At 40.5% G+C, this 26,406-nt stretch overlaps 2 protein-coding genes, 2 long non-coding RNA genes and 1 pseudogene across 5 annotated transcripts in view; 1 reads left to right on the top strand and 4 right to left on the bottom strand.

The window, feature by feature from the left end:
* The window catches only part of LOC307014665 (uncharacterized protein), a 31,932-nt gene extending 19,993 nt beyond the window's left edge, over positions 1 to 11,939 (top strand). The window contains exon 3 of the mRNA XM_079642732.1: positions 11,686 to 11,939. Within this exon, the coding sequence (XP_079498858.1) occupies positions 11,686 to 11,872 (187 nt within the window). The 3' untranslated portion in view covers positions 11,873 to 11,939. The remainder of the gene's footprint in view (positions 1 to 11,685) is intronic.
* The window catches only part of LOC307016191 (mitochondrial adenyl nucleotide antiporter SLC25A23-like), a 124,679-nt pseudogene that overhangs the window by 69,386 nt on the left and 28,887 nt on the right, over positions 1 to 26,406 (bottom strand). The gene's annotated exons all lie outside the window — the stretch shown is intronic.
* LOC307014664 (uncharacterized protein) lies at positions 1,153 to 11,051 on the bottom strand. Its single transcript, XM_079642731.1, has 11 exons — positions 11,035 to 11,051; positions 7,028 to 7,121; positions 6,129 to 6,560; positions 5,847 to 5,933; positions 5,358 to 5,465; positions 4,953 to 5,016; positions 4,626 to 4,687; positions 4,078 to 4,280; positions 3,367 to 3,526; positions 2,185 to 2,291; positions 1,153 to 1,878 (listed from the first exon to the last, which is right to left on the bottom strand). The coding sequence occupies exons 6-11, from the start codon at positions 5,012 to 5,014 to the stop codon at positions 1,813 to 1,815; spliced, it is 660 nt and encodes a 219-aa protein (XP_079498857.1). The 5' UTR covers positions 5,015 to 5,016; positions 5,358 to 5,465; positions 5,847 to 5,933; positions 6,129 to 6,560; positions 7,028 to 7,121; positions 11,035 to 11,051; the 3' UTR covers positions 1,153 to 1,812.
* Positions 12,172 to 13,751, bottom strand: LOC307014667. The gene is made up of 2 exons (XR_013801286.1): positions 12,772 to 13,751; positions 12,172 to 12,305 (listed from the first exon to the last, which is right to left on the bottom strand). It is a non-coding gene; the product is annotated as an uncharacterized lncRNA (long non-coding RNA).
* LOC307014669 lies at positions 18,387 to 19,370 on the bottom strand. The gene is made up of 2 exons (XR_013801287.1): positions 18,987 to 19,370; positions 18,387 to 18,520 (listed from the first exon to the last, which is right to left on the bottom strand). It is a non-coding gene; the product is annotated as an uncharacterized lncRNA (long non-coding RNA).

Below are 26,406 nucleotides of genomic sequence, written 5' to 3'. Positions count from 1 at the left end.
TAAACTTTAAACATCCATGACTTAAACACTTTATCCAGAATGTGTTCTGATCTTCATCTAAGTCACAACAATAGACAAACACAGTCTGCGCTAAAACCACACAAACAATTATATGTTTTTATTGAACACACCATGTAAACATTCAAAGTGTAGGGTGGAAAAAGTATGTGAACCCTTGGATTAAATAACTGGTTGACCCTCCTTTGGCAGCAATAACCTCAACCAAACATTTCCTATAGTTGCATATCAGACCTGCACAACGGTCAGGAGGAATGTTGGACCATTCCTCTTTACAAAACTGTTTCAGTTCAGCAATATTCTTGGGATGTCTGGTGCGAATCGCTCTCTTGAGGTCATGCCACAGCATCTCAATTGGGTTGAGGTCAGGACTCTGACTGGGCCACTCCAGAAGGCCTATTTTCTTCTGTTGAAGCCATTCTGTTGTTGATTTACTTCTGTGCTTTGGGTCGTTGTCCTGTTGCATCACCCATCTTCTGTTGAGCTTCAATTGGTGGACAGATGGCCTTAAGTTCTCCAGCAAAATGTCTTGATAAACTTGAGAATTCATTTTTCCGTCGATGATGGCAATCTGTCCAGGCCCTGAGGCAGCAAAGCAGCCCCAAACCATGATGCTCCCTCCACCATACTTCACAGTTGGGATGAGGTTTTGATGTTGGTGTGCTGTGCCTTTTTTTCTCCACACATAGCGTTGTGTGTTCCTTCCAAACAACTAAACTTTGGTGTCATCTGTCCACAGAATATTTTGCCAGTAGTGTTGTGGAACATCCAGGTGCTCTTTTGCAAACTTCAAACGTGCAGCAATGTTTTTTCTGGACAGCAGTGGCTTCCTCCATTTTATGATCAACTTATGCAGAAATCCAGGTAATTCCAAAGGGTTCACATACTTTTTCTTGCAACTGTTCACCCAGCTAACAATTGCACGTGGCAATTTACGTGGAGGCCACGTGATTTTGTATGGTTGAAATAACGTGGTCACCACATTAAAATGTAACGTTCACACCACCTTTAGACCACTTTCTATTTTCAATTATATTTTCTTTCGATTAGCTTTAATTATGTCAAAGTAATCAACACAACTCAAATTTTAATAATACACTTCTTAGACAATTTTATTTGCATTTAAATGGTTCAAATGCATAATACATCATGACATGATTCAAATTGACAGATAGATATATATCAATAAGAAATTCCATAAACCCATAATTAATTTTAGGACATGTAGACAGTAGAATGATATTTTTTATCATATTTCTACAATTATGGAAATTTAAATATTCTCTGCAAACTTAAGGTGTATAAGTAACCAGTTTAATTTGTATGTTCCTGAACAAAAGAACATAATGAAGCCATGGTCAAATGTAGTAACACAAAGAGGGATATAAATGATATCAATTGCAATCTCTTTATATGAAGGCATAACAGGTTTACCTAAACTACTTTCTAAGTACCTCAAGGAAATAACCTAACAATAGATAAAACATTGTCCAAGGTAATACAATAATAGCTGGCCAGCTGAACATTTGTGGCTTTCGAACCGAGACCTTGTAGACTAAATGAACATTTACGTTGGTGGCGCTATATGTATTTATTCAGTTATTATATATATGAATGGCAGTAACATGTATCGACTACATAGGTGAATTTAAATGAAATAAAATATTTATTTATTCAGTTATTATATTTTTTGTACAAGCTGGCCGAAACGTCCGCCCCGACAAATATACCTGGCCAAAACGTCCGTTGGCCGAAACGTCCGTGCACCAATGACCAGGCATAATATGTGAAATGTTAATCTGAATCTGTATCTGTATCGACTGCAGATGTGACGCTCTTCCTTCTCTTTGCAGCAGGTTCCTAAAAAGCAAGAACGCACATTAGGGAATACATGGTATATTAGAAATATACCATGTATCTATTGTACCATACATGTACCATGTACCATACCATCTATTAGAAATAATAGAAATAAAATCCTTAATTGTTCCTAATTGATGAGTAGTGATAATGATAACTAACTTTGTGAGAATGCAAAGATTTAAGTACTGATGACACATACTATATGTCAAAGTGGTACATTTATGTGATATGTAAATGCTTTATTGACAGACATTTGGAGAGATGGACCAAATATTTAAGTAAGTCACTAGAATTCACTAGCACCTTGTATTTTGGCCCTCCTTTTTTCTTCGGTGCATATTTGAGATTTTCGGACAGTTGCTCCTCCACCTCGGAAGCCTTGGCTTTAGGATGGTTTTTCAAGCATGCTCCTGTAGGAAAAGTAGCACCAAACTGCTAACCCCAAGCAATGCACGGAAGAAAGGAAGAGTAACAAGTATATGTACTGGTGAAAGAATTAACACTAAAACAACTATTCCTCACAAATCTAAACTAAATAATCCTAAGGCACTTTTATATTTTAATATTTGTAATTAGAATGGTATTCACAGACGAACACAGGATACATCCCCCAAATCTTTACTGGCACCAAATATTCAAGATGGCCAGACAAATGGGTTTCTTGCTGAACCATTTCCCTCATTATCATGATCACCCACTGGGGACCAGTATCTCGCACTTGGGACCAATATCCCCATTAGTGCCGATGTAGATCAATATCCCCCATTATCACCCACCTGGGACCATTATCGCTAACCGAGATGATTACCCCCCATGAACAGCTGAAAAATGTACGCGGTAGTATGGCCAAACCCCGGAGAAAATTAAGAAAATCCAAGATGGCCACAACAATAAAGATATAAAAATAGAATCAGCACCAAAATCATGAGGGTTCTTGGCCCATGGATGACCAATACTCATACAAATACCGTAATTTTTGGACTATAAGCCGCGCCTTTTTCCCTATTTTTCGACGCTGCGGTTTATATAACGGTGCGGCTAATCTATGGATTTTTACAGCTAACGGCCAACACCTTTAACTCTATGGGCTCTATGGCCGGTCCGCGGACCCCCACCTTTAAGCGGCGGGTTCCAGCAGGAAAAGCTGGAGGCCGGAAAAGAGTGAGACAGGTAGGGCGCAAAAGTAAAAGTGGAACCGAGAGTGGTATGCCGCTGCTGCGGCTTATATTCAGGTGCGGCTTATAGTCCGAAAATTACGGTAAGTAAATTAGAATGTCACATAGTTTTTGAAAGATCCACTAACGAAGATGCAGACCCAGACACGTACCCACTCATGCACATGAAACATAACATCCCCAAAATGGTCGTTTCGGTTATAATAAATGATAATCAACATGTTATATTGAGTATCTCTGGAGTGCATCAGGCGAGCTTCAGAAAATACTGAAGAAGCAATTGCATGCCATTTATGACTTAAACACTTACTGATGAGGACCTTGGTGACCGACAGGTCAATCAACGCGTTCTTGCCCTTCTTTCCCTTGAGGCTATACGTTGACCATAAGGCATTGGTTCCCAACTTGGAAAGCATCCTCCGGATGGTGTCTCCGATGTTGTGGCCACCCAAGGAAGTCATATAGCATGTCTGCAATGTAGATAATTAGTTTTCTTAGTAAAAAACCCTTGAGTACATCCAAGTGAAAATGCTAAATTGTCAGATATATATAACAAAGGCAGCATTGAATATAACTACTACAGTTTTGAAATAATTCAGTGGTCCCAATTATGTCTATCTATCTATCGATCTATCTATCTCTCTATCTCTCTATCTCTCTATCTATCTATCTATCTATCTATCTATCTATCTATCTATCTATCTATCTATCTATCTATCTATCTATCTATCTATCTATCTATCTATCTATCTATCTATCTATGCCTGCCTGCCTGCCTGCCTGCCTGCTGCCTGCTTAGGTGCCTGTCTGCCTGACTGTCCGTCTGCCTGCCTGTTTAGCTGTCTGTGTGCCTGCCTGTCTGTCTGCCTATCTGTCTGTATACCTGTCTGTATGTGTGCCTGCCTGCCTGCCTGTCTGTCTTGGTGTCTGCCTATCTGTCTCTTTGGAAGATGGAGTTACTTCTTCATAAAATGTAAGCGATTCTTAACAAAATAAGTTTTTCTTTCACAATGGAACATACCAATTGTCTCTTGAAGGCCTTATCTGTAAGCCTCTCACAAAGCCTATCCAGCTCCTCAGTACTGCTGACAGGGTCTGGTAGTACATCGTCCAACTCCTCTCCTGCTGCTCTGCTGGCACTTGTCAAGAAGCGCAGCATTCTAAGGATTTCCCCCTGTGACTCTTCAAGGTTTTGCATACGCATCAGCATCCTGCTCTGGAATCCTGTAGCAAGATAACACAATTCCACATTTTTAAATACTATGCTTAGAATTTGCATCTATTCACCCACATACATGTATAATGCATTAAGGCAATTGCGACAAATGATTCATTACATTTCATGTTGCGTTGAAGTTAAACACATATTTCAAGCAACGGCAAGTGCTAGATCCCAAGCTAAACGTAAATGGAATGAGAAAAAAATGCGAAAAGGATGCCATAATCATCAATCAATTTGTCTCAAAAGAACACAATGTTTAGAATGAAGAAATCAAAATTGAATATTTTCTGGATCACAATTTTGAGAAAATATTCTTGAAGTAAAACTGTTAAATTAGGCTTTGTTACCTGTTGGCTCACTTTCAGGATTTATTGCAGCAGATGTAGAAGCTCTGGGTGTTGTGGGGGTGCTGAAAACATAACATGAAATTATTACTTCACTGCAGTACATGCCAACAGTAAGCCATAGTTACATGGCATGAGTAGTAACAGACATTCGCTACAGCTTAATATCAGATTGGTCTAATGTACTACATGTACTAGTCTAAATGCTTTAGCACAGGGTGACTGTACCAATGAATGGCCTAGACCAATCATGGTGAGCAATGAGATATACATGTACGTACTACTCTCAGTAAATACTTGGGTAAAACTACAAAGCCTCAGATTCCTTACCTGGTATGGAAGGGTTGCTTTCCTCCACGATGATCCTCAGACAGTCGTGCACTTGAAGTCATCACTGTATACAGAGATAGTAATGTAATTCATTTATAAATGTCTGTATCAGAATATTTAAATTAATATAAAGTGAAAGGCTAAATGGAGCAAAGTGAAAACAGTGGTGCCCCTTTTGAGTGACCTCATTTTAAGACCACCTCTCTTGGGAGACCACTACAGCATGCACCAATGGCTACACATCCCATGCTATTGAACCTCTTATGAGAGACCACCCTTTATGACAGATCGGTTTGGCTTGGCAGATGGGGTGGTCTCTCAAGAGGACCAATGTATATCATTACTCGAAACAGGTTTTTTTTTTAAATATGAAGACAAATGCACAATGTCAATAGTCCTAAATACCTGATCTTGTGTCACTGTTAGGACACACAGGAGACTGGATTCTATGCCCAGAAATAGACCTGGAAGGGGTACTGGTACTTGGTGATATCGCTCTCGGTGCAGAACAGCCTTAAACAGAATTTAATGAGTGCGGTTATCGATAAAACATTATTAATGCATTTTTCATTAGGACATGAAAGCAATACTTTATTTTCACTGCAAGAAGATACTCCCAAAATATCAATTTACCGGTACTGATCTACCTGGTAGCCTACTGCATAAATGTCTGTACCAAAAAGTAATCATTGTTCTATATGTCAAAATAGCCCATAGTTAGCCAGTTAGATACTGTGTTTAAGAAAAGGTTGGACCTCCTGGGAATAAAATTAGCATACAAGCAAATGCTGTTTTTTTTCCTTTTGTGACTCAAGCTTCATGTTGAAACTAAAATAATTGAAATTAACAGTTGAGGATATAGCTCTACTTGATCCTTGTGCCAACCTCATTTACCATTTGTCCGTTGAGGAGGTGTCGGTAGCTCGGCCAGAACTAGAGCAGGGACACTGTCACTTGCCTCCAGTATCTCCCCTTCTTCGTCTGTATTAACATTATTTAATAAAGATTAACAGGTGAAGTGAAGCACCACATTAAATGACATTTAATAAAGAAAACTGAAAGGGTTAATATTTCTTATTCCGTTGAACTGTTTTTCTATTAATTTGTGGCAATTATGAAGCCATCTATGTTGTCACATATTTAAATATACTCTTATGCCCAATTCTCTGTATTTACCATCAGCATCTTCAGTTTCTGAAACCTGAAACTTTGCAGGCTTCTTAGTTTTCCGTCGACATTCTTCTGTGTCAGTCTCTACATTGGAGGTATCCTCAGCCTTTCTCGCCCTTTCTTGAGCCTTGTCATAGGTGTCTGAAGTTGGAAACAATATGTTATATTAAGAGACCTGATATACTGACAAGGTAATAAAATTAACGTCATTCTGTTTCCTTTTTTCACTTCAATTTATTACAGTTCCCGCTTAGTACACAAAACTAGCATGAATTATGTACTTAATCTAACGTTTCAAACTGTAAATATTAAATGCTTCCTACCTCCAAATGAAAATATCCTAACTTCATAAAGCTTCCATTTCTCTTTGTCAGGCAGCTCCCCTCTCCTGGCTTTTGAAGAGGCTCCACCCCTTGCTGGCCAATAGCAACACAGACGCTGAAATATAACAGCAGCGACTGAATGTAGTTAAAATGTTTTAATGAATTGCGTAGTGATATACAGTGGTCCTGTATTGGGCTATACATCCCATGTTATTGAAACTGTTATGAGAAGTGACCTCTCTTAAGAGACCACTTTTTTGGCCCAAGGGGTGGTCTCACGAGGCCTGTAGATAGTAAAGATGATAAAAGCTTAAGGCGCAGTCACCGAAATGTCACTAACACCCCCCCCCCCCCCCCTTGACTCCTGACTAGTACACCTCCACTGAGTGTGGAGGGAGTGGAAAAGTGCGTCCACCAGTGGGAAAAAGGGCCAAAATTCCTCTAAAGGGGGAAGAAAAGCCCCCTAGACACCACCGCCCCAACCAACCACATATGTGAAACGCTTTAAGTTCCATTTTTTATCAAACGGCTGCAAACCCATATATTTGACAATGTTCCAAGTACATACATGTATTTACTTACATCTCTTGTTGACTGTATCCATGACTTGTGGACGACTTCAACAGCCATCTCGTCCACAAACTCTACTACAACAAATTCGCCCGACATCTTTTACCTGAAGACCAAGACACAAAAGCTGTTTATCACTAAGCTTACTATCATATATTTAATTGCTACATCATCTGTGGTATACTTTGGATAAACTATAACCCATGCAGAACAACTAAATACTTGCAAACTTTGTAGCAGTGGTGCTTATTGAAATGAAATAATGGATTATAATCCATGCAGAATGGTAAGAAACACCGCCTTTCTGCCATTCCCTTTCTCAACCATGATGGCTTTAGTGTGGAGGCTTTTTCTTGTCAGGAGCTTCATGCAGCTGTCGTTCAAGTGGATGCAATATACTCCAATAATCTGGGAATCGCAGGTCTCCATGAAGACAGATTCAGTTCTGTTGTACACCCTGCACAACACTTTCTTATTTCCCTCTTCATCTTTCTCATTTGATAAAGCCACCGCCTCACAACAAGATGGACCATCCAAAATAAATGCATTGTTCGGCTTCTGTAGTTGCATGGTGCTTTCTGCCCTTGTCAAACATGTTGTGCATGGAGCGTTTTCCAACTCGTGAATCCTTTTCACAATCTGTGCCAGGGCATTCTTCCCAGAACGGACCATTCTCTTCATCTTATGGAGGTAGTTTTCAAATGGGAATGCCGCACAGCTGTCCAGGCTTCCAAACCGCTCAGCATCAGCGGATATGTGGAGCATGGCATGCACGTTGTACACAAGGAACTCCTTGCCATAGAGTTCACGACCCCTCCGTACAAAGTAGACTAAAAGGTTGTGAGCATACTCCTTATGAATTTGCACAAGAGTTGGTGAAACAAGAATGCACATAGCAACAGATATGGCCATGAAATGATCATAAAGGTCATTCCTAAGAATGCCTTTGAGCACCAGCTTTCCTGTATACAGCAAAAATTGACGGTACTCAGTAGCCTTCCATCTTTCAATATCTCCAAGGCCTCTGGGTTTCCGCGCAAAACTATTTGGAATACACCTCCGAAGGTCCAGAAGTTTTTCACTGATTTCTTCTATGTGTGTCGCAGGGAGCCTCATTTCCTTTTTGCCTCTGACCCACAGAAGAATTAGCCTTCGTGTGACCCCAAGACAGGCCTGGTGCATATAATCCATAGAAAATACATTCACAGCATCCACTTGAAGAATAGTGAAAGGGGAAACTCCTTTATGGTGTTCTTCTTGAGACTGATCCCTGAATGACTGGTTTGTTTTTAGCACAATGTTGTCAATGTCTTGGTATGTCAGCCTGCCATACCAAACACCTCTCTGCGTACATTTTTCACAACCGTAGTATCCAGAATACTGTTTTGTAGCCCGCACCATTGCTTTTGCAGGAGCATCGCAAACGATGCACTTCAGTATCACTTGAATTGCATTGTCCTTGTACTGAATGCCATGTTGCAAGATGTGATTCAATTCTGTTATTGTGTCAAGTAAGAAATCTAAATTGCTTGGTTTTGAATTGCCACATGTTATGGCAACAGGGAAGACAGTGACTGGTTCCATCATTATTGCACACAAGACTGGCCACACACATGTATTCGAGCTGCGGAAAAGAGGGAGACCATCGATACGGAAAGAAATTTCAATGCTGTCTGTATTGTGCAGTATTTCCTGGGGGTACTTGTCCAAGGTCTTCACCAAGGAATCTTCAAGTCCCAAATATACATAACTCATGCCCGATTTTTCTTCAGTTGTCACCTTCTTGTCTGTTTTTAATAACGTACGAGCTGTTGATGGCAGATTCTTATGTCCAATCTTCTTGAACACTTTGAGTAGGTCATCTACTGCCATATGTTTTATTTGGTGTGCATTGACCCATGGCACTAAGTATTCAGCTACCGGTACATGTTGTTCTTCTTCTTCTGATTCAGATGAAAGGATGACTGGATTTGCGTCAATGAAGTCCCACATTGACCCATCATCATCGCTCTCAGCATCAGCATTTTGTCCATTTTCTTCTTCCACAGACTCGCTTTCCAAAGTAACATGTTCATTCATTGGAACATCAGCTGCCTCATCTGAATTGCATGCAACATCTAACACAAAGTCAGTAATGTCACTATCACTGTCACTGTGTCTTGTCTGGACCTTTTTATTCATACGTGATGCCGATCTTTTGGCTGAAACCCACTTTCTATTGTATTGAGTACGACGCCGCCTCTTCTCATCCATTTTGCTGCAAAACAAGATTGCGCATGCATATGATCAAATTAAAATAAAAAAACATGCCCATGCAGGGGCGGATCCAGGAATTGAAAATAGGGGGGGAGGCACACGCCAATGGGAGTGGGGGGGGGGGGGGGGGGGCGCAACCACAAGCTAGGGGAGCCTTCAGACATCCTGGTCTGTGAAATTACATGGTCTAGGCCAAAAAATAGAGGGGGGGGGGGCAAGCCCCCCTGGATACACTACTGCCATGCACCACAGCCTGCACGGTAAGATTGTATGTTCCTCATTTCTTTTAAGTTAAGAATATGAGCGATCAACAAATATTACTACTTTTTGCCCCATTGCAATTTGTACAAGGTTTAGTTGCAAATGCTGATGGAAAACTATTGATTACTTCAGGATGTTACTTTTTCCAACTTAATCAACTTAAATAAATTCAGGGCAAAAGATAATCATAAAAACATAATTTCAACTGGCTGAAAACTATCAACCAATGTCCATTCAAAAACATAAAGAGTCTGTTACTCTGAAAAGTTGAATTTTGCATAGATCTAGACTACATAAAAAAAATATATATATATATAGCAGCCATAATTTAGCATCCTCTAGCTTTCTTGATGGAAATTCACTAAAAATCTGCAGTGTTCAACTTCACATTGTCATCTAAATTACCCTTCTAAAGTTCTATAACCTTAAATACCAACTTCTAGCATTGAAGGACCTAAACACAGTGTGTACCTGTGTTTAGGTCTTTCTTAGCCAACTTCATGCTCTATTATTAATCTACAATAAAGAGCCCGCGACGGATCCAAAGGGGGCGGGGGGTGCATTGCAGCAAGGGGCGCATGCCCCCCCCCCCCCCCATATGTGTTGTCCTAGACTGTGTAATTTCAGACCAGGATGTCTCTATTAAACTTGTGGTTGCCCCCCCCCCCCACCCCCCTATTGGTCGCCGAAATCACATACAGTCAAGCTGTGTCCACAGTCAAGCTGTGTCCACGTATGCATGGCCTATACTATTACTATGGCCCAACACTACGAGACTGCCAACGAAGCACAGCACTGGTCGCCCTACTCCTGGTGCCCCCCCCCCCCTGCCACCAAAACAGTACCACTCTACGTCCAGCCCCCCCCCCCCTCCTCCTCCTCCTCCTCCCGCCCGCCACAACTACAGATACATGCTTGCCTTACCGATCTACGTCCACCCTCTCCCTCTCCCACTCCTCCTCCCGCCCGCCACAACTAGTCTACAGACATTGGCGCAACGCGGTAACTTTGCTGGCTCGCTGCCAACTTTGCTGCAGCCTCTTGGAACTAACTAACTGTATGATCACTGTTGACTCTCGAGTGGTTGTAAAACTACTATAATCTGATAATGGCGGTTACGAGGGCTGGGCGCAGCGTGGGCGCGCGTGGCTAGCTCTATTAGGCTTGCCCATGGTCAGCCTGTCGTAAATTCCTTTACATTCCCATAGAGTACGTTCGTCTATTAACTGGGTAGTCGCTATCTATTGAAAATTCGGGACATATCTCAACCAGATATAGATCTCCCACGGATTTAATGTAAGCTTTGTTCACACAGCCCAGCGGCCCTGCTGAAAAAAACAACATGGAGGCCGAGTCCGAGATTAGGCCACACATAAGGCCACAAGGCACCTGCTTAATTTCGGCAGAAAAAGTGTAAAATATGCTGAGAGCTGTGCATAGAACACTCCCCCATATGTTCATGACCCGAATTACAAAACTTTAAAAAAGGATGGCTTCCTTACCTGCAAGTATATATTGAAAGTTCTTGACTTGAATAAAAAAAACGCGGTTTAGGCCTAACCAGCGCCGTATAGATAGCCGTATAGATAGAAGAGTTAAGACAGCAGAAGTCCAAAAACGGTTATCGTCACGTGGTTCATGCAGACGAGAATCGTTCCCCGGAAGTTAATGGCGGGCAATGTGAATGCATTGATAACAGGAGATAGAACTTCGACTTTTGGTAATTATTAGTGAATAAAGGTTTTGATTTGCAATATTTATACAACAAATCGATATGTGTATATATTTACATCAATATGTTTTAAAAAATAAAATAGAATTTGCTAATATTAAGTGATAATATTAGGATTAGTGTGAACAACTAGTTTACATGTTAGGCTAACAGTGCCTTGGTTAAAGAGCCTGTTGCTGTTTATTTATAGCTTTGAATTCTTTCAAACCAATATTATCTTCTTAAACTTGTATAGTAGTCAGGAGCATCACTTTCTAATGTTTATTGATATATTTAGAGGGAGGGGATCTAAAGGAATGCTTCAAAATTCAGATTAGATTAATTTCTACCATTTTCTTAAATTCATGGTAGTTTCAGTAATCCCATGGTAATTGAGGACACAAGTTATCTAAATGACTAATTTCATCTTTATGGCTTTCAGAAAGGACAGGAGACCGACAGGTGACTATCAAAGGACTAGCAGCAGCAGCAGCAGCAGCAGCAGCAGCAGCAGCAGCAGCAGCAGCAGCAGCAGCAGCAGCAGCAGCAGCAGCAGCAGCATGATGATGATGATGATGTTAAATGTGTTGTTTTGGGAACATCCATTGCAAATACATGGAATTCAATAAACATTGAATAGCATATCATGCAGTTTGTCTGTGCCTTTTCCTCCGTGTTGTCCTGGTTTGCTGTGCTGCCTCCTAGTCGCCACCATGGTTTGCTGTGCTGCCTGGGGATGCTCAAATCGCTCTGAGAAAGGAGTAAGAATGTACGGCTTCCCCACTGACACAGAGCGGAGGAAAAAATGGCTGGCACAAGTCAGCAGGAGCAATTTCATGACCAACAGCAAAAAAATATGTGAGGTTAGGTTATTTTATACAAACACTGCATTTGCACTTTTTCACAAAACGAAAACCACACCATTGGGAAAGCTTAATGTTTTGTTTAATACAAAAAAACAGGGAAAGGCTTGAAAAACACTGAGAGTTGAGACTCAGGGTGCAGGGTGAGGGTCTCAGTGCAGGTATTCAGGCTCCATTGAATCCCCCTCTGGTTCTTGTGCTGAAAGAGGGAGTAACAGACAGGAGAAAGGGTTATACACACCTATATAGCACACCTATTGGATGGGAAATTGCCTTGGGGAGATAAGGTGTGGTCTTTGTTCCCAACTGAAGTTATGGAACTTTATTATTTGTGAGTTTAACAAAGTATGACAAATGGCATCAGTAACAGATGTGATATGAATTTCTATAAAGTTGTCTCACATTCTTGGTCATATTTTATATACAGTATATAATGAGTATAACATGTCCAGTAAGTATAAAGTGTTTCCTAATACTGTGTATTCAACCACTATGGTATAGTGTATGGTACTATGGTATGGTATCCTAGCTTAATCTGTTATCTGTAAACGTTCCCTAAATCTACTAATTTAGGGATAATCCACTGACATCCTTTAATACACATGTTAATTTGAATCAGATGTACTGATAATATCCGCAATATAAATCTTTAAGCTTCTTCTTACCTTTAAAAGTCCGTCACGAACGGTCTATTATGCTGCAACTCTACAGCTCTGCTAGCCTTGGCGCTAACTTCCGGGGAACGATTGAGAGGCTCCACGATCCGCCATTGCTGTAAAAAAGTGGTCCATTGGAGTGAACGGAGATGACATAACTCTCAGTCTATACGGCGCTGGGCCTAACGTTCCAGAGATTGACAGCGTGTCCTCGTTTTCGCAGATCCGTTTAACCGTTTGTAGGTCGCTGAACGGCATTAATTTTAACCAGCGCTAGTGGGGGCATCGAGGGACAGGAAAGGGTGTCGAACTGGGAAAAACGATCGAATAACTGTCTGTTTTGCAAAATACATCCCATCTTCTGGGAGAATAGATGGATATTTGAGGGACTATATAATTTGTATGCGTATGGATCGACCAGGATGTGAAGTGGTAAATCCGGAACACTGAGAAAAGGCGCGAACGAAATTTGCCGTGATTGGTTGAATTCTTAGGCTGGTGAGAGCATATACAGTTATAAACATCAACAGCAACAAATGGACGAACAATATTCAACTACATAATAGAGTAGACTCCATCTATTTGCATACAAATCATATGTATGTGCACCCACTTGCATGGAAAGGAAAACGTTATATTTCAACGTGGCCACAACGTGGTATTTATACGTTATATTTCAACGTGGCCACAACGTGGTATTTTCTTTGTAAAACCACCCAAGTAATATTTTTTGCACAAATTACTATCCTTCAAACTCATATTCTGACAAAAAGGAAATAAATAAATAAATCTATAACATTAAACAAATCAGTATTTTTAGACGGGTGCTTGTGGTGAACCACAACGTTGGGGCCACGTGGCTACCACGTTGTGCACACTTAGACGGGTGCTTGTGGTGAACCACAACGTTGGGGCCACGTGGCTACCACGTTGTGCACAGTGCCACCAAACTACCACTTTTAGGCCACGTGGTGGCAACGTGGCGTGTTAGCTGGGCAGGAAGTATGAAGCTGCGCTGTCAGTACGCTTCTCCATGTTTGTGATTGGTCGAATGCTCCAGATGCCACCCCTTTTATGTGAACGTGCACCTAACTAGATAGGACATGGCTGGCTTGAGCAAACGAGTTGATTGCCAGCGTTGTAGGACAGTTTAGCGAGAGCGGCTTTGTTTTGGATTAAGTCAACCGGATAACTCAAAACATATCCAGGATAGGTTGAACCAGCTTGCAAAAATGCCACAGCATTTCACAAAACGCCACAGCATTTCACAAAACACAACAGCTTTTCACAAAAACGCCGCAGCATTTCAGAAAACACAGCAGCATTTCACAAAACACCACAGCATTTCAGAAAACACCACAGCATTTCACATTGGACGGAAAGGGTATTCCTTAGGGAGAACACTTCTTGTTTGTGATTGGACAGAGCCAGCCAGAGAAGCACTGCTGTGATTGGTTGTTTTTGCTGCCAGTCAAGAAATTACGCTCCGTGATTGGCCCAACACATCAGCCATTAGCTGTTAGCACACACTCAGAGCTCACAGCTCCTCAGATGTAGCACTTAATTTCAGACTCCAGTTTACAGCTTCCTGCCTATGACCTGCCTAAAACCAGTATAGAGGAATGTTAAGCCCTCCCACTATTTTCCAAGAGGGCGTTGCCAGATTTTCAATTTCAGGTTTTAAACAGGAGATGGCGCTTCACAAATACAGAAAGACAAGTTTCATGGACTTTCAGTTGTGTTTTGAAGAGCATTTGAACACATCATTTTAGATCAACTAAAGTATATCTAATCTTGTAATTCAATAATCTATAGTCTTTATATATTAAATAATCATAATAATAATGTAAATGTTTACATTACACTTCTTTATTTGTTATGCTCATACTTTTACCTTTACAATCGTTTGTGTGTGTGCAATGTAACTTTTTTTCAATAAAATATTAAAGTCTCCCAGTCCGTGACTTTTCCTGAAAGTGTGTTATGTAGCACCCTATGTTGTTAACAATTGCATTCTAATAGCGGGATTTGACGGGTTTAGGTAGGCCTATACAAAAACCTCTGGCGGTTCTAGTGTTAAGGTAATTAGGTACAGTAGAAGCCCTTTTTTTTATCAGTAACGAATTTAGCAGTTGAACATAAAAGTCAACTAACTGAGGGTCACTTGCAATGACAGTGTTGTGTCTAACTGTAAGCTTGTCACTCAGAGTAACATACAGTTAATTAAGCTGCTGGAGAAGAAAGATCATGGGGGGAGGGGGGAAGAGAGCTTTGGTTGATGGGCCATTAGTTGTGTAAATACACAGCTGAGAGCTGCCGTTTCATTCAGACTGTTTAAAAAACGATAACAACGAATTTGCAGCCACTTGTTCCTTATGGGGAAAATAACACCCGTCATCCAGATCAGGATCCCTCCGTTACGCTTTGGGATCCTGATCTGCCGACGAGGCTCCATTAAAATATAAATATTTTTAGTGAATTACTGAGTTTAGGCACGTTAATAACGTTTTAATGAAGTTGAACACAGTATATATTCATATTTGTCAGTGATTTCATGTCAATTGTGTGTGTGTGTGTGTGTGTGTGTGTGTGTGTGTGTGTGTGTGTGTGTGTGTGTGTGTGTGTGTCTGTGTGTGTGTGTGTGTGTGTGTGTGTGTGTGTGTGTGTGTGTGTGTGTGTGTGTGTGTGTGTGTGTGTGTGTGTGTGTGTGTGTGTGTGTGTGTGTGTGTGTGTGTGTGTGTGTAGAGGTGTCTGTGTGTGTGTGTAGAGGTGTGTGTGGTTAAAACACTTTCATGAAGTGAAGGAGGTTTTCCTTCTATAAAACAGCTGTGGGCAGCAGTGAGTGTCACGGACATGAATTCCTAGATCAAGATAGACTGGTGCACACACTCTCCTGTCCTGCCAGGCGACACGCCCGTTCTAAGCCGTGTCCCTCACTCCTCACATCCCTAGCTGCATCCCCACAAAGTGTATTATGTTGTTACATCGTTTCAGATGTTATGTGCAAACTTGTCACCTTTTGGCGAAATTCGCCATTTTGAATCCAAAATAGGTCGTTTGTATGCTAACAACACGGTCCCTGCTGCTGGCACCGGTCCCTCTCTCTCTCCCCCTCTCTCACACACACTAAATGCGCTATTTCCGCACACACATAGAGCCGCGAGCTTGAATGACACAAGCACACTTTTATTTCCATGCAACTCTCTGATTGGTCTGGTGTCTTGCCTCTGTTGCATTCACTGAACACGGGGAATTACAGTCCTGACGTCCTTTCTAGTGTCTTGATGAGGTTCACGTAAAGCACGGTTAATGTATTATATTATTGAGGTATAATTGTCCGGGGCTACAGAAAAAACATTCGGGGCAGGCCAAAATATTATTTTACCAACAATGTGGAATTTATTGGCTCCATATTGCACAGATTATGCACAGCGGGAGCAGCAATAACCGTCAAATAATAATTCAGACAGGGGAGCTACGCACCCCCTGCCTGCCGCTAGGGGGTGCTGCAGCGCCCTCAGCACCCCCCTTCCCGCGCCCATGTCCCTGTCGGAGCGGCAGAGCGTGATGTGAACTGAAACGTTTTTCTGTGGCAATATTATTTAAGGAATCGTTGAGCTAGCTAGCTAGAATACATTGTCACTATCTGCTAACGTTAGCTTTAGCCTTCTATTTCTAATATTTTTTTTCATAGGCTATAAACAGAGGTGGTATATATATATATATATATATATATATGTTGTACTTGAGTAAAAGTAGAAGCACTCAGATCTTGTACTAGAATAAAAGTAGAAGTACTCAGATCTTGTAGCTACTTGAGTAAAAGTAGAAGCACTCAGGTCTTGTACTTGAGTAAAAGTAGAAGTAGGCTACTCAGATCTTGTACTTGAGTAAAAGTAGAAGTACTCAGATCTTGTACTTGAGTAAAAGTAATAGTACCAGAGTGTAGGAATACTCTGTTACAGTAAAAGTCCTGCATTCAAAATGTTCCTCAAGTAAAAGTAGAAAAGTATTATCATCAAAATATAGTTAAAGTAGCGACAGTAAAAGTAGTCATTGTGCAGATTGGTCCATTTCAGAATAACATATATGATATGTTTTATAATGATTGATCATGAAGGTGTTCTCAAAGCTGCTAAAGGTGCAGCTAGTTTGAATGACTTTATATACTGCAGGGTAGCTTGTGGATTTACTCCAGGTGGAACTAAAGTCTGATTTAACACTTGATTATATTTCACATCATTCATCCACATCTGTGAAGTAACTAAAAGGTATTAAATTCATGGAGTGGAGTAGAAGTACACCATGTACCTCTGAACTGTAGTGGAGTAGAAGAACAAAGTAGCAAAACATTGAAATACTTAAATAAAGTACAAGTATTTCAAAATTGTGCCCAAGTATAGTATTTGTTGAGTTTATGAACTTAGTTACACTCCCCCATATGTTCATGACCCGAATTACAAAACTTTAAAAAAGGATGGCTTCCTTACCTGCAAGTATATATTGAAAGTTCTTGACTTGAATAAAAAAAACGCGGTTTAGGCCTAACCAGCGCCGTATAGATAGCCGTATAGATAGAAGAGTTAAGACAGCAGAAGTCCAAAAACGGTTATCGTCACATGGTTCATGCAGACGAGAATCGTTCCCCGGAAGTTAATGGCGGGCAATGTGAATGCATTGATAACAGGAGATAGAACTTCGACTTTTGGTAATTATTAGTGAATAAAGGTTTTGATTTGCAATATTTATACAACAAATCGATATGTGTATATATTTACATCAATATGTTTTAAAAAATAAAATAGAATTTGCTAATATTAAGTGATAATATTAGGATTAGTGTGAACAACTAGTTTACATGTTAGGCTAACAGTGCCTTGGTTAAAGAGCCTGTTGCTGTTTAGTTATAGCTTTGAATTCTTTCAAACCAATATTATCTTCTTAAACTTGTATAGTAGTCAGGAGCATGACTTTCTAATGTTTATTGATATATTTAGAGGGAGGGGATCTAAAGGAATGCTTCAAAATTCAGATTAGATTAATTTCTACCATTTTCTTAAATTCATGGTAGTTTCAGTAATCCCATGGTAATTGAGGACACAAGTTATCTAAATGACTAATGTCATCTTTATGGCTTTCAGAAAGGACAGGAGACCGACAGGTGACTATCAAAGGACTAGCAGCAGCAGCAGCAGCAGCAGCAGCAGCAGCAGCAGCAGCAGCAGCAGCAGCAGCAGCAGCAGCAGCAGCAGCAGCATGATGATGATGATGATGTTAAATGTGTTGTTTTGGGAACATCCATTGCAAATACATGGAATTCAATAAACATTGAATAGCATATCATGCAGTTTGTCTGTGCCTTTTCCTCCGTGTTGTCCTGGTTTGCTGTGCTGCCTCCTAGTCGCCACCATGGTTTGCTGTGCTGCCTGGGGATGCTCAAATCGCTCTGAGAAAGGAGTAAGAATGTACGGCTTCCCCACTGACACAGAGCGGAGGAAAAAATGGCTGGCACAAGTCAGCAGGAGCAATTTCATGACCAACAGCAAAAAAATATGTGAGGTTAGGTTATTTTATACAAACACTGCATTTGCACTTTTTCACAAAACGAAAACCACACCATTGGGAAAGCTTAATGTTTTGTTTAATACAAAAAAACAGGGAAAGGCTTGAAAAACACTGAGAGTTGAGACTCAGGGTGCAGGGTGAGGGTCTCAGTGCAGGTATTCAGGCTCCATTGAATCCCCCTCTGGTTCTTGTGCTGAAAGAGGGAGTAACAGACAGGAGAAAGGGTTATACACACCTATATAGCACACCTATTGGATGGGAAATTGCCTTGGGGAGATAAGGTGTGGTCTTTGTTCCCAACTGAAGTTATGGAACTTTATTATTTGTGAGTTTAACAAAGTATGACAAATGGCATCAGTAACAGATGTGATATGAATTTCTATAAAGTTGTCTCACATTCTTGGTCATATTTTATATACAGTATATAATGAGTATAACATGTCCAGTAAGTATAAAGTGTTTCCTAATACTGTGTATTCAACCACTATGGTATAGTGTATGGTACTATGGTATGGTATCCTAGCTTAATCTGTTATCTGTAAACGTTCCCTAAATCTACTAATTTAGGGATAATCCACTGACATCCTTTAATACACATGTTAATTTGAATCAGATGTACTGATAATATCCGCAATATAAATCTTTAAGCTTCTTCTTACCTTTAAAAGTCCGTCACGAACGGTCTATTATGCTGCAACTCTACAGCTCTGCTAGCCTTGGCGCTAACTTCCGGGGAACGATTGAGAGGCTCCACGATCCGCCATTGCTGTAAAAAAGTGGTCCATTGGAGTGAACGGAGATGACATAACTCTCAGTCTATACGGCGCTGGGCCTAACGTTCCAGAGATTGACAGCGTGTCCTCGTTTTCGCAGATCCGTTTAACCGTTTGTAGGTCGCTGAACGGCATTAATTTTAACCAGCGCTAGTGGGGGCATCGAGGGACAGGAAAGGGTGTCGAACTGGGAAAAACGATCGAATAACTGTCTGTTTTGCAAAATACATCCCATCTTCTGGGAGAATAGATGGATATTTGAGGGACTATATAATTTGTACGCGTATGGATCGACCAGGATGTGAAGTGGTAAATCCGGAACACTGAGAAAAGGCGCGAACGAAATTTGCCGTGATTGGTTGAATTCTTAGGCTGGTGAGAGCATATACAGTTATAAACATCAACAGCAACAAATGGACGAACAATATTCAACTACATAATAGAGTAGACTCCATCTATTTGCATACAAATCATATGTATGTGCACCCACTTGCATGGAAAGGAAAACGTTATATTTCAACGTGGCCACAACGTGGTATTTATACGTTATATTTCAACGTGGCCACAACGTGGTATTTTCTTTATAAAACCACCCAAGTAATATTTTTTGCACAAATTACTATCCTTCAAACTCATATTCTGACAAAAAGGAAATAAATAAATAAATCTATAACATTAAACAAATCAGTATTTTTAGACGGGTGCTTGTGGTGAACCACAACGTTGGGGCCACGTGGCTACCACGTTGTGCACACTTAGACGGGTGCTTGTGGTGAACCACAACGTGGGGGCCACGTGGCTACCACGTTGTGCACAGTGCCACCAAACTACCACTTTTAGGCCACGTGGTGGCAACGTGGCGTGTTAGCTGGGCAGGAAGTATGAAGCTGCGCTGTCAGTACGCTTCTCCATGTTTGTGATTGGTCGAATGCTCCAGATACCACCCCTTTTATGTGAACGTGCACCTAACTAGATAGGACATGGCTGGCTTGAGCAAACGAGTTGATTGCCAGCGTTGTAGGACAGTTTAGCGAGAGCGGCTTTGTTTTGGATTAAGTCAACCGGATAACTCAAAACATATCCAGGATAGGTTGAACCAGCTTGCAAAAATGCCACAGCATTTCACAAAACGCCACAGCATTTCACAAAACACAACAGCTTTTCACAAAAACGCCGCAGCATTTCAGAAAACACAGCAGCATTTCAGAAAACACCACAGCATTTCAGAAAACACCACAGCATTTCACATTGGACGGAAAGGGTATTCCTTAGGGAGAACACTTCTTGTTTGTGATTGGACAGAGCCAGCCAGAGAAGCACTGCTGTGATTGGTTGTTTTTGCTGCCAGTCAAGAAATTACGCTCCGTGATTGGCCCAACACATCAGCCATTAGCTGTTAGCACACACTCAGAGCTCACAGCTCCTCAGATGTAGCACTTAATTTCAGACTCCAGTTTACAGCTTCCTGCCTATGACCTGCCTAAAACCAGTATAGAGGAATGTTAAGCCCTCCCACTATTTTCCAAGAGGGCGTTGCCAGATTTTCAATTTCAGGTTTTAAACAGGAGATGGCGCTTCACAAATACAGAAAGACAAGTTTCATGGACTTTCAGTTGTGTTTTGAAGAGCATTTGAACACATCATTTTAGATCAACTAAAGTATATCTAATCTTTTAATTCAATAATCTATAGTCTTTATATATTAAATAATCATAATAATAATGTAAATGTTTACATTACACTTCTTTATTTGTTATGCTCATACTTTTACCTTTACAATCGTTTGTGTGTGCAATGTAACTTTTTTTCAATAAAATATTAAAGTCTCCCAGGCAGTGACTTTTCCTGAAAGTGTGTTATGTAGCACCCTATGTTGTTAAAAATTGCATTCTAATAGCGGGATTTGACGGGTTTAGGTAGGCCTATACAAAAACCTCTGGCGGTTCTAGTGTTAAGGTAATTAGGTACAGTAGAAGCCCTTTTTTTTTATCAGTAACGAATTTAGCAGTTGAACATAAAAGTCAACTAACTGAGGGTCACTTGCAATGACAGTGTTGTGTCTAACTGTAAGCTTGTCACTCAGAGTAACATACAGTTAATTAAGCTGCTGGAGAAGAAAGATCATGGGGGGAGGGGGGGAGAGAGCTTTGGTTGATGGGCCATTAGTTGTGTAAATACACAGCTGAGAGCTGCCGTTTCATTCAGACTGTTTAAAAAACGATAACAACGAATTTGCAGCCACTTGTTCCTTATGGGGAAAATAACACCCGTCATCCAGATCAGGATCCCTCCGTTACGCTTTGGGATCCTGATCTGCCGACGAGGCTCCATTAAAATATAAATATTTTTAGTGAATTACTGAGTTTAGGCACGTTAATAACGTTTTAATGAAGTTGAACACAGTATATATCCATATTTGTCAGTGATTTCATGTCAATTGTGTGTGTGTGTGTATGTGTGTGTGTGTGTGTGTGTGTGTGTGTCTGTGTGTGTGTGTGTGTGTGTGTGTGTGTGTGTGTGTGTGTGTGTGTGTGTGTGTGTGTGTGTGTGTGTGTGTGTGTGTGTGTGTGTGTGTGTGTGTGTGTGTGTGTGTGTGTGTGTGTGTGTGTGTGTGTGTGTGTAGAGGTGTCTGTGTGTGTGTGTAGAGGTGTGTGTGGTTAAAACACTTTCATGAAGTGAAGGAGGTTTTCCTTCTATAAAACAGCTGTGGGCAGCAGTGAGTGTCACGGACATGAATTCCTAGATCAAGATAGACTGGTGCACACACTCTCCTGTCCTGCCAGGCGACACGCCCGTTCTAAGCCGTGTCCCTCACTCCTCACATCCCTAGCTGCATCCCCACAAAGTGTATTATGTTGTTACATCGTTTCAGATGTTATGTGCAAACTTGTCACCTTTTGGCGAAATTCGCCATTTTGAATCCAAAATAGGTCGTTTGTATGCTAACAACACGGTCCCTGCTGCTGGCACCGGTCCCTCTCTCTCTCCCCCTCTCTCACACACACTAAATGCGCTATTTCCGCACACACATAGAGCCGCGAGCTTGAATGACACAAGCACACTTTTATTTCCATGCAACTCTCTGATTGGTCTGGTGTCTTGCCTCTGTTGCATTCACTGAACACGGGGAATTACAGTCCTGACGTCCTTTCTAGTGTCTTGATGAGGTTCACGTAAAGCACGGTTAATGTATTATATTATTGAGGTATAATTGTCCGGGGCTACAGAAAAAACATTCGGGGCAGGCCAAAATATTATTTTACCAACAATGTGGAATTGATTGGCTCCATATTGCACAGATTATGCACAGCGGGAGCAGCAATAACCGTCAAATAATAATTCAGACAGGGGAGCTACGCACCCCCTGCCTGCCGCTAGGGGGTGCTGCAGCGCCCTCAGCACCCCCCTTCCCGCGCCCATGTCCCTGTCGGAGCGGCAGAGCGTGATGTGAACTGAAACGTTTTTCTGTGGCAATATTATTTAAGGAATCGTTGAGCTAGCTAGCTAGCATACATTGTCACTATCTGCTAACGTTAGCTTTAGCCTTCTATTTCTAATATTTTTTTTTTAATAGGCTATAAACAGAGGTGGTATATATATATATATATATATATATATATATATGTTGTACTTGAGTAAAAGTAGAAGCACTCAGATCTTGTACTAGAATAAAAGTAGAAGTACTCAGATCTTGTAGCTACTTGAGTAAAAGTAGAAGCACTCAGGTCTTGTACTTGAGTAAAAGTAGAAGTAGGCTACTCAGATCTTGTACTTGAGTAAAAGTAGAAGTACTCAGATCTTGTACTTGAGTAAAAGTAATAGTACCAGAGTGTAGGAATACTCTGTTACAGTAAAAGTCCTGCATTCAAAATGTTCCTCAAGTAAAAGTAGAAAAGTATTATCATCAAAATATAGTTAAAGTAGCGACAGTAAAAGTAGTCATTGTGCAGATTGGTCCATTTCAGAATAACATATATGATATGTTTTATAATGATTGATCATGAAGGTGTTCTCAAAGCTGCTAAAGGTGCAGCTAGTTTGAATGACTTTATATACTGCAGGGTAGCTTGTGGATTTACTCCAGGTGGAACTAAAGTCTGATTTAACACTTGATTATATTTCACATCATTCATCCACATCTGTGAAGTAACTAAAAGGTATTAAATTCATGGAGTGGAGTAGAAGTACACCATGTACCTCTGAACTGTAGTGGAGTAGAAGAACAAAGTAGCAAAACATTGAAATACTTAAATAAAGTACAAGTATTTCAAAATTGTGCCCAAGTATAGTATTTGTTGAGTTTATGAACTTAGTTACTTTACACCATGTGGCTATAAAGATAGAAAGACTAAGCCTTGCACAGAGGCATGAAAATACATTTTCAAAATGCTCAACAGTGCTGCCAAAATTATAAACTGACTGCTACACAATTAAAATAAATGCTTTTATATATTTCTATTAGATGTGACTCTTTTGCGTTTCTGTTATTACTAACACTGCTGCTTTAGTTGTTCTGACTGCTAATATCCTCTTTTATTCCTCATTTTAAAGCCGATATTCCGTGGGGTGGGGGAGCCAGGGGCTCGGATCCTTGTCACCTTTTTCATACAGATGAGTTTGCATCCCAAAGCCTCAGTCACCTTAATTCCTGTAATAAAAACATCTCAGGTCAGTAACACTCAAAGCTAAATGTGCAATACCATGTTCAGCTATGTTACTATTTATAATGTTATTGTTGTTACATCAGAAGATGTACATATTGGAATGATTTCTTAACTTACAGTAGGCTATTTTTTACAATGTGTGTTGGAAGGATTTATTAAATTACTATGAATATTTTCATTGTTGAAGGCTTTTAGAGAAGGGTGAACTATAAGCCTGAATTACCTAACATTTTATACCAAAAAACATAAAAGCCACAATAAATAAATCACAATTATTGTAGTTATTTTGTACCTCCTGTATTGCTTTCAACCATGCTTTCAACCCACCAGCTTTTATGGTGTTGTTACGTCACTAACTGTAAACTTGTCACATACAGTCTATGGTCACTCAGAGTAACCTACAGTTAATTTAGCTGCTGGAGAAGAAAGATCAGGGGGGGAGGGGGGAGAGAGCTGCCGTTTCATTCACACTGTTTAAAAAACGGTAACAACTGACTATTTTTCTTAGAGGATGCATGTCAATTTAAATCAATACAACTATTTTTTAAATCAATAAAAACACTTTCTAAATCCATAAAAGCATTTAAATTAATATTGGGAGTCATGTCGTTACTTTGTTGAGAATGTGGCCATGTAATAAGCGGGATAATTTGCAGCGACTTGTTCCTTATGGGGAAAATAACACCCGTCATCCAGATCAGGATCCCTCCGCTACACTTTGGGATCCTGATCTGCGGACGAGGCTCCATTTAAATATAAATGTTTTTAGTGAATTACTGAGTTTATGCACGTTAATAACGTTTTAATGAAGTTGAATACAGTATATTCATATGTGTCAGTGATTTCATGTCAATTCGGCGAACATAAACATAAATGATCGTGGTGAAGATGATGATTAAATTAGGATTAAAAATCGAGAGCCGGGCATTTCCTCCCGTTCGTTTTTTCCAACAAACAACATTATTTTGTTAAATAACAACATGATGATGTTTTGTAAATGATTACATGTCTCTTATTTAGCACAGTAGTATGATATCCGTGACATATGGATTTAACAAAGTTCCGCTGTACATCCAGCGTACTGTATCTGACTTTATTTCACATGAGCTCCAGTGTGGAACCCCACTGCACCCCCTGGTGGATAGATGATCCATTGCAGCTGGCTCCATTATAATTACATTTATCTATCACGGGGGTGGTCTCAAGTCAAACTGGAGGTTTTCCCTTGAGCGAGGGCAGATCACGTACCAATCACGGCCCTCGCGTTTCAAACTGTCTGAAATGAATCGCTACATCTGTATCTGTTCAGAAACTGGACAAAAGTTAAACATATACAAAACACAGACTCTCTATGTCATGGCGAATACAGTTGCTGCTTTATTTATGTCTGTATGACGTTGTTGTTAGTGTGGACGGAGCAGCTACAGGTTAGTTTAGCCTGATCGATCGCCCCCGCCCCCTCTCCAGCGTCTTGTTTGAATGACAGGAGTAAACACAGAATTAATGCTTTATTAATTCATGTTTTTTAAGGGGCTTATCTCCATGTAAATATTATGGTAGTTTACCCAATATTCGCATCGCTCTAATCGCTCGAGTTTCACCGCGGCTGTCAGCTGTGTTTGCTGCTGTCATTCAAACAAGACGCGCTGGAGAGGGGGCGGGGCGTATCTCTATGTAAAACCTATGGGAGATACCAACTACAACAAAATGAACATATTTGACCGTGATTTAATTGTAATACACGTTTCAAAGTGATGCCGAAGTAACTGCATACTGATAACGGTTAGTAAAAACCATGAATTAATGCTTTGACAAATCTGCAGACAAGACGGCAGGCAAAAAGCGTTTAAAATGCGTGTTTTCTGAATGGAATCGGAAACATCAGGCTAAACTAACCTGTAGCTGCTCCGTCCACACTCACAACAACGTCATACAGATATAAATAAAGCAGCGACTGTATTCGCCATGACATAGACAGTCTGTGGTTTGTACTAGTGATGTTACGTATAGAGAACCGCAGTGACGCGTCGTAAAACCCGGAAGTAAGTTAGCATTTTTAGCACTTCCGGTTCCTTCCTCAAAAAGCAATGCATTTTTTCCATAGGGTTTTGGAAAATAACTCGAAATAAGTTCTGTGGTTGACACAAATTTAAGAGATAAATCACGTTTTGTTCTACGACATTAAATACATCAGCAGTGACCCCACTGGGGATTTTTGAAGAGTTTACGTGTCTGAAAAACGATGGTTGTTACCGAGTGGCTGAATAGGACTACAGAAATTGTCGAGGCCGTTGTACGTCATTACGCCGAACACGTAAACACTCCTGCTAAGTTTGTGTTCCCCTGTGTTCTGCTTGAAAGCAAGTACCTGCCTATCTTTAGTATCTGTATATCTATATCTGACCATTAGAATCTGTATTTTTGAAATTGTCGTATTTAACACCGTAGTTTTACAAATGATAGAATAATTAATTAGCAGTGTTTTCCAATTTTATTCGGCAGTTCGTTTCGTGAGCTAACGTTAGCTAAATCTAGCGCTACTAGTTAGCTACGCAATGGTTTGTTGCTTTGCTCCGGGTTGCAGCCACAGGTCTTCGCATGAAACGTGCTTGTTCTATCGTTTCCCGGCCAATGTTTTCCAA

Source organism: Notothenia rossii (assembly GCF_949606895.1).
Source record: "Notothenia rossii genome assembly, chromosome: 8".
Lineage (NCBI taxonomy): Eukaryota > Metazoa > Chordata > Actinopteri > Perciformes > Nototheniidae > Notothenia > Notothenia rossii.
This window is presented reverse-complemented; position numbering and strand designations above follow the sequence as displayed.

What these genes read in the sequence shown, in the direction of transcription:
- LOC307014664 (XM_079642731.1), bottom strand. Translation starts at nt 5,014, where the DNA reads ATGACTTCAAGTGCACGACTGTCTGAGGATCATCGTGGAGGAAAGCAA. An exon ending in AAGCAACCCTTCCATACCAG is followed by an intron (nt 4,688 to 4,952) that starts GTAAGGAATCTG and finishes TTATGTTTTCAG; the next exon opens with CACCCCCACAACACCCAGAG. An exon ending in AAGGAGGGCCAAAATACAAG is followed by an intron (nt 1,879 to 2,184) that starts GTGCTAGTGAAT and finishes CTTGCTTTTTAG; the next exon opens with GAACCTGCTGCAAAGAGAAG.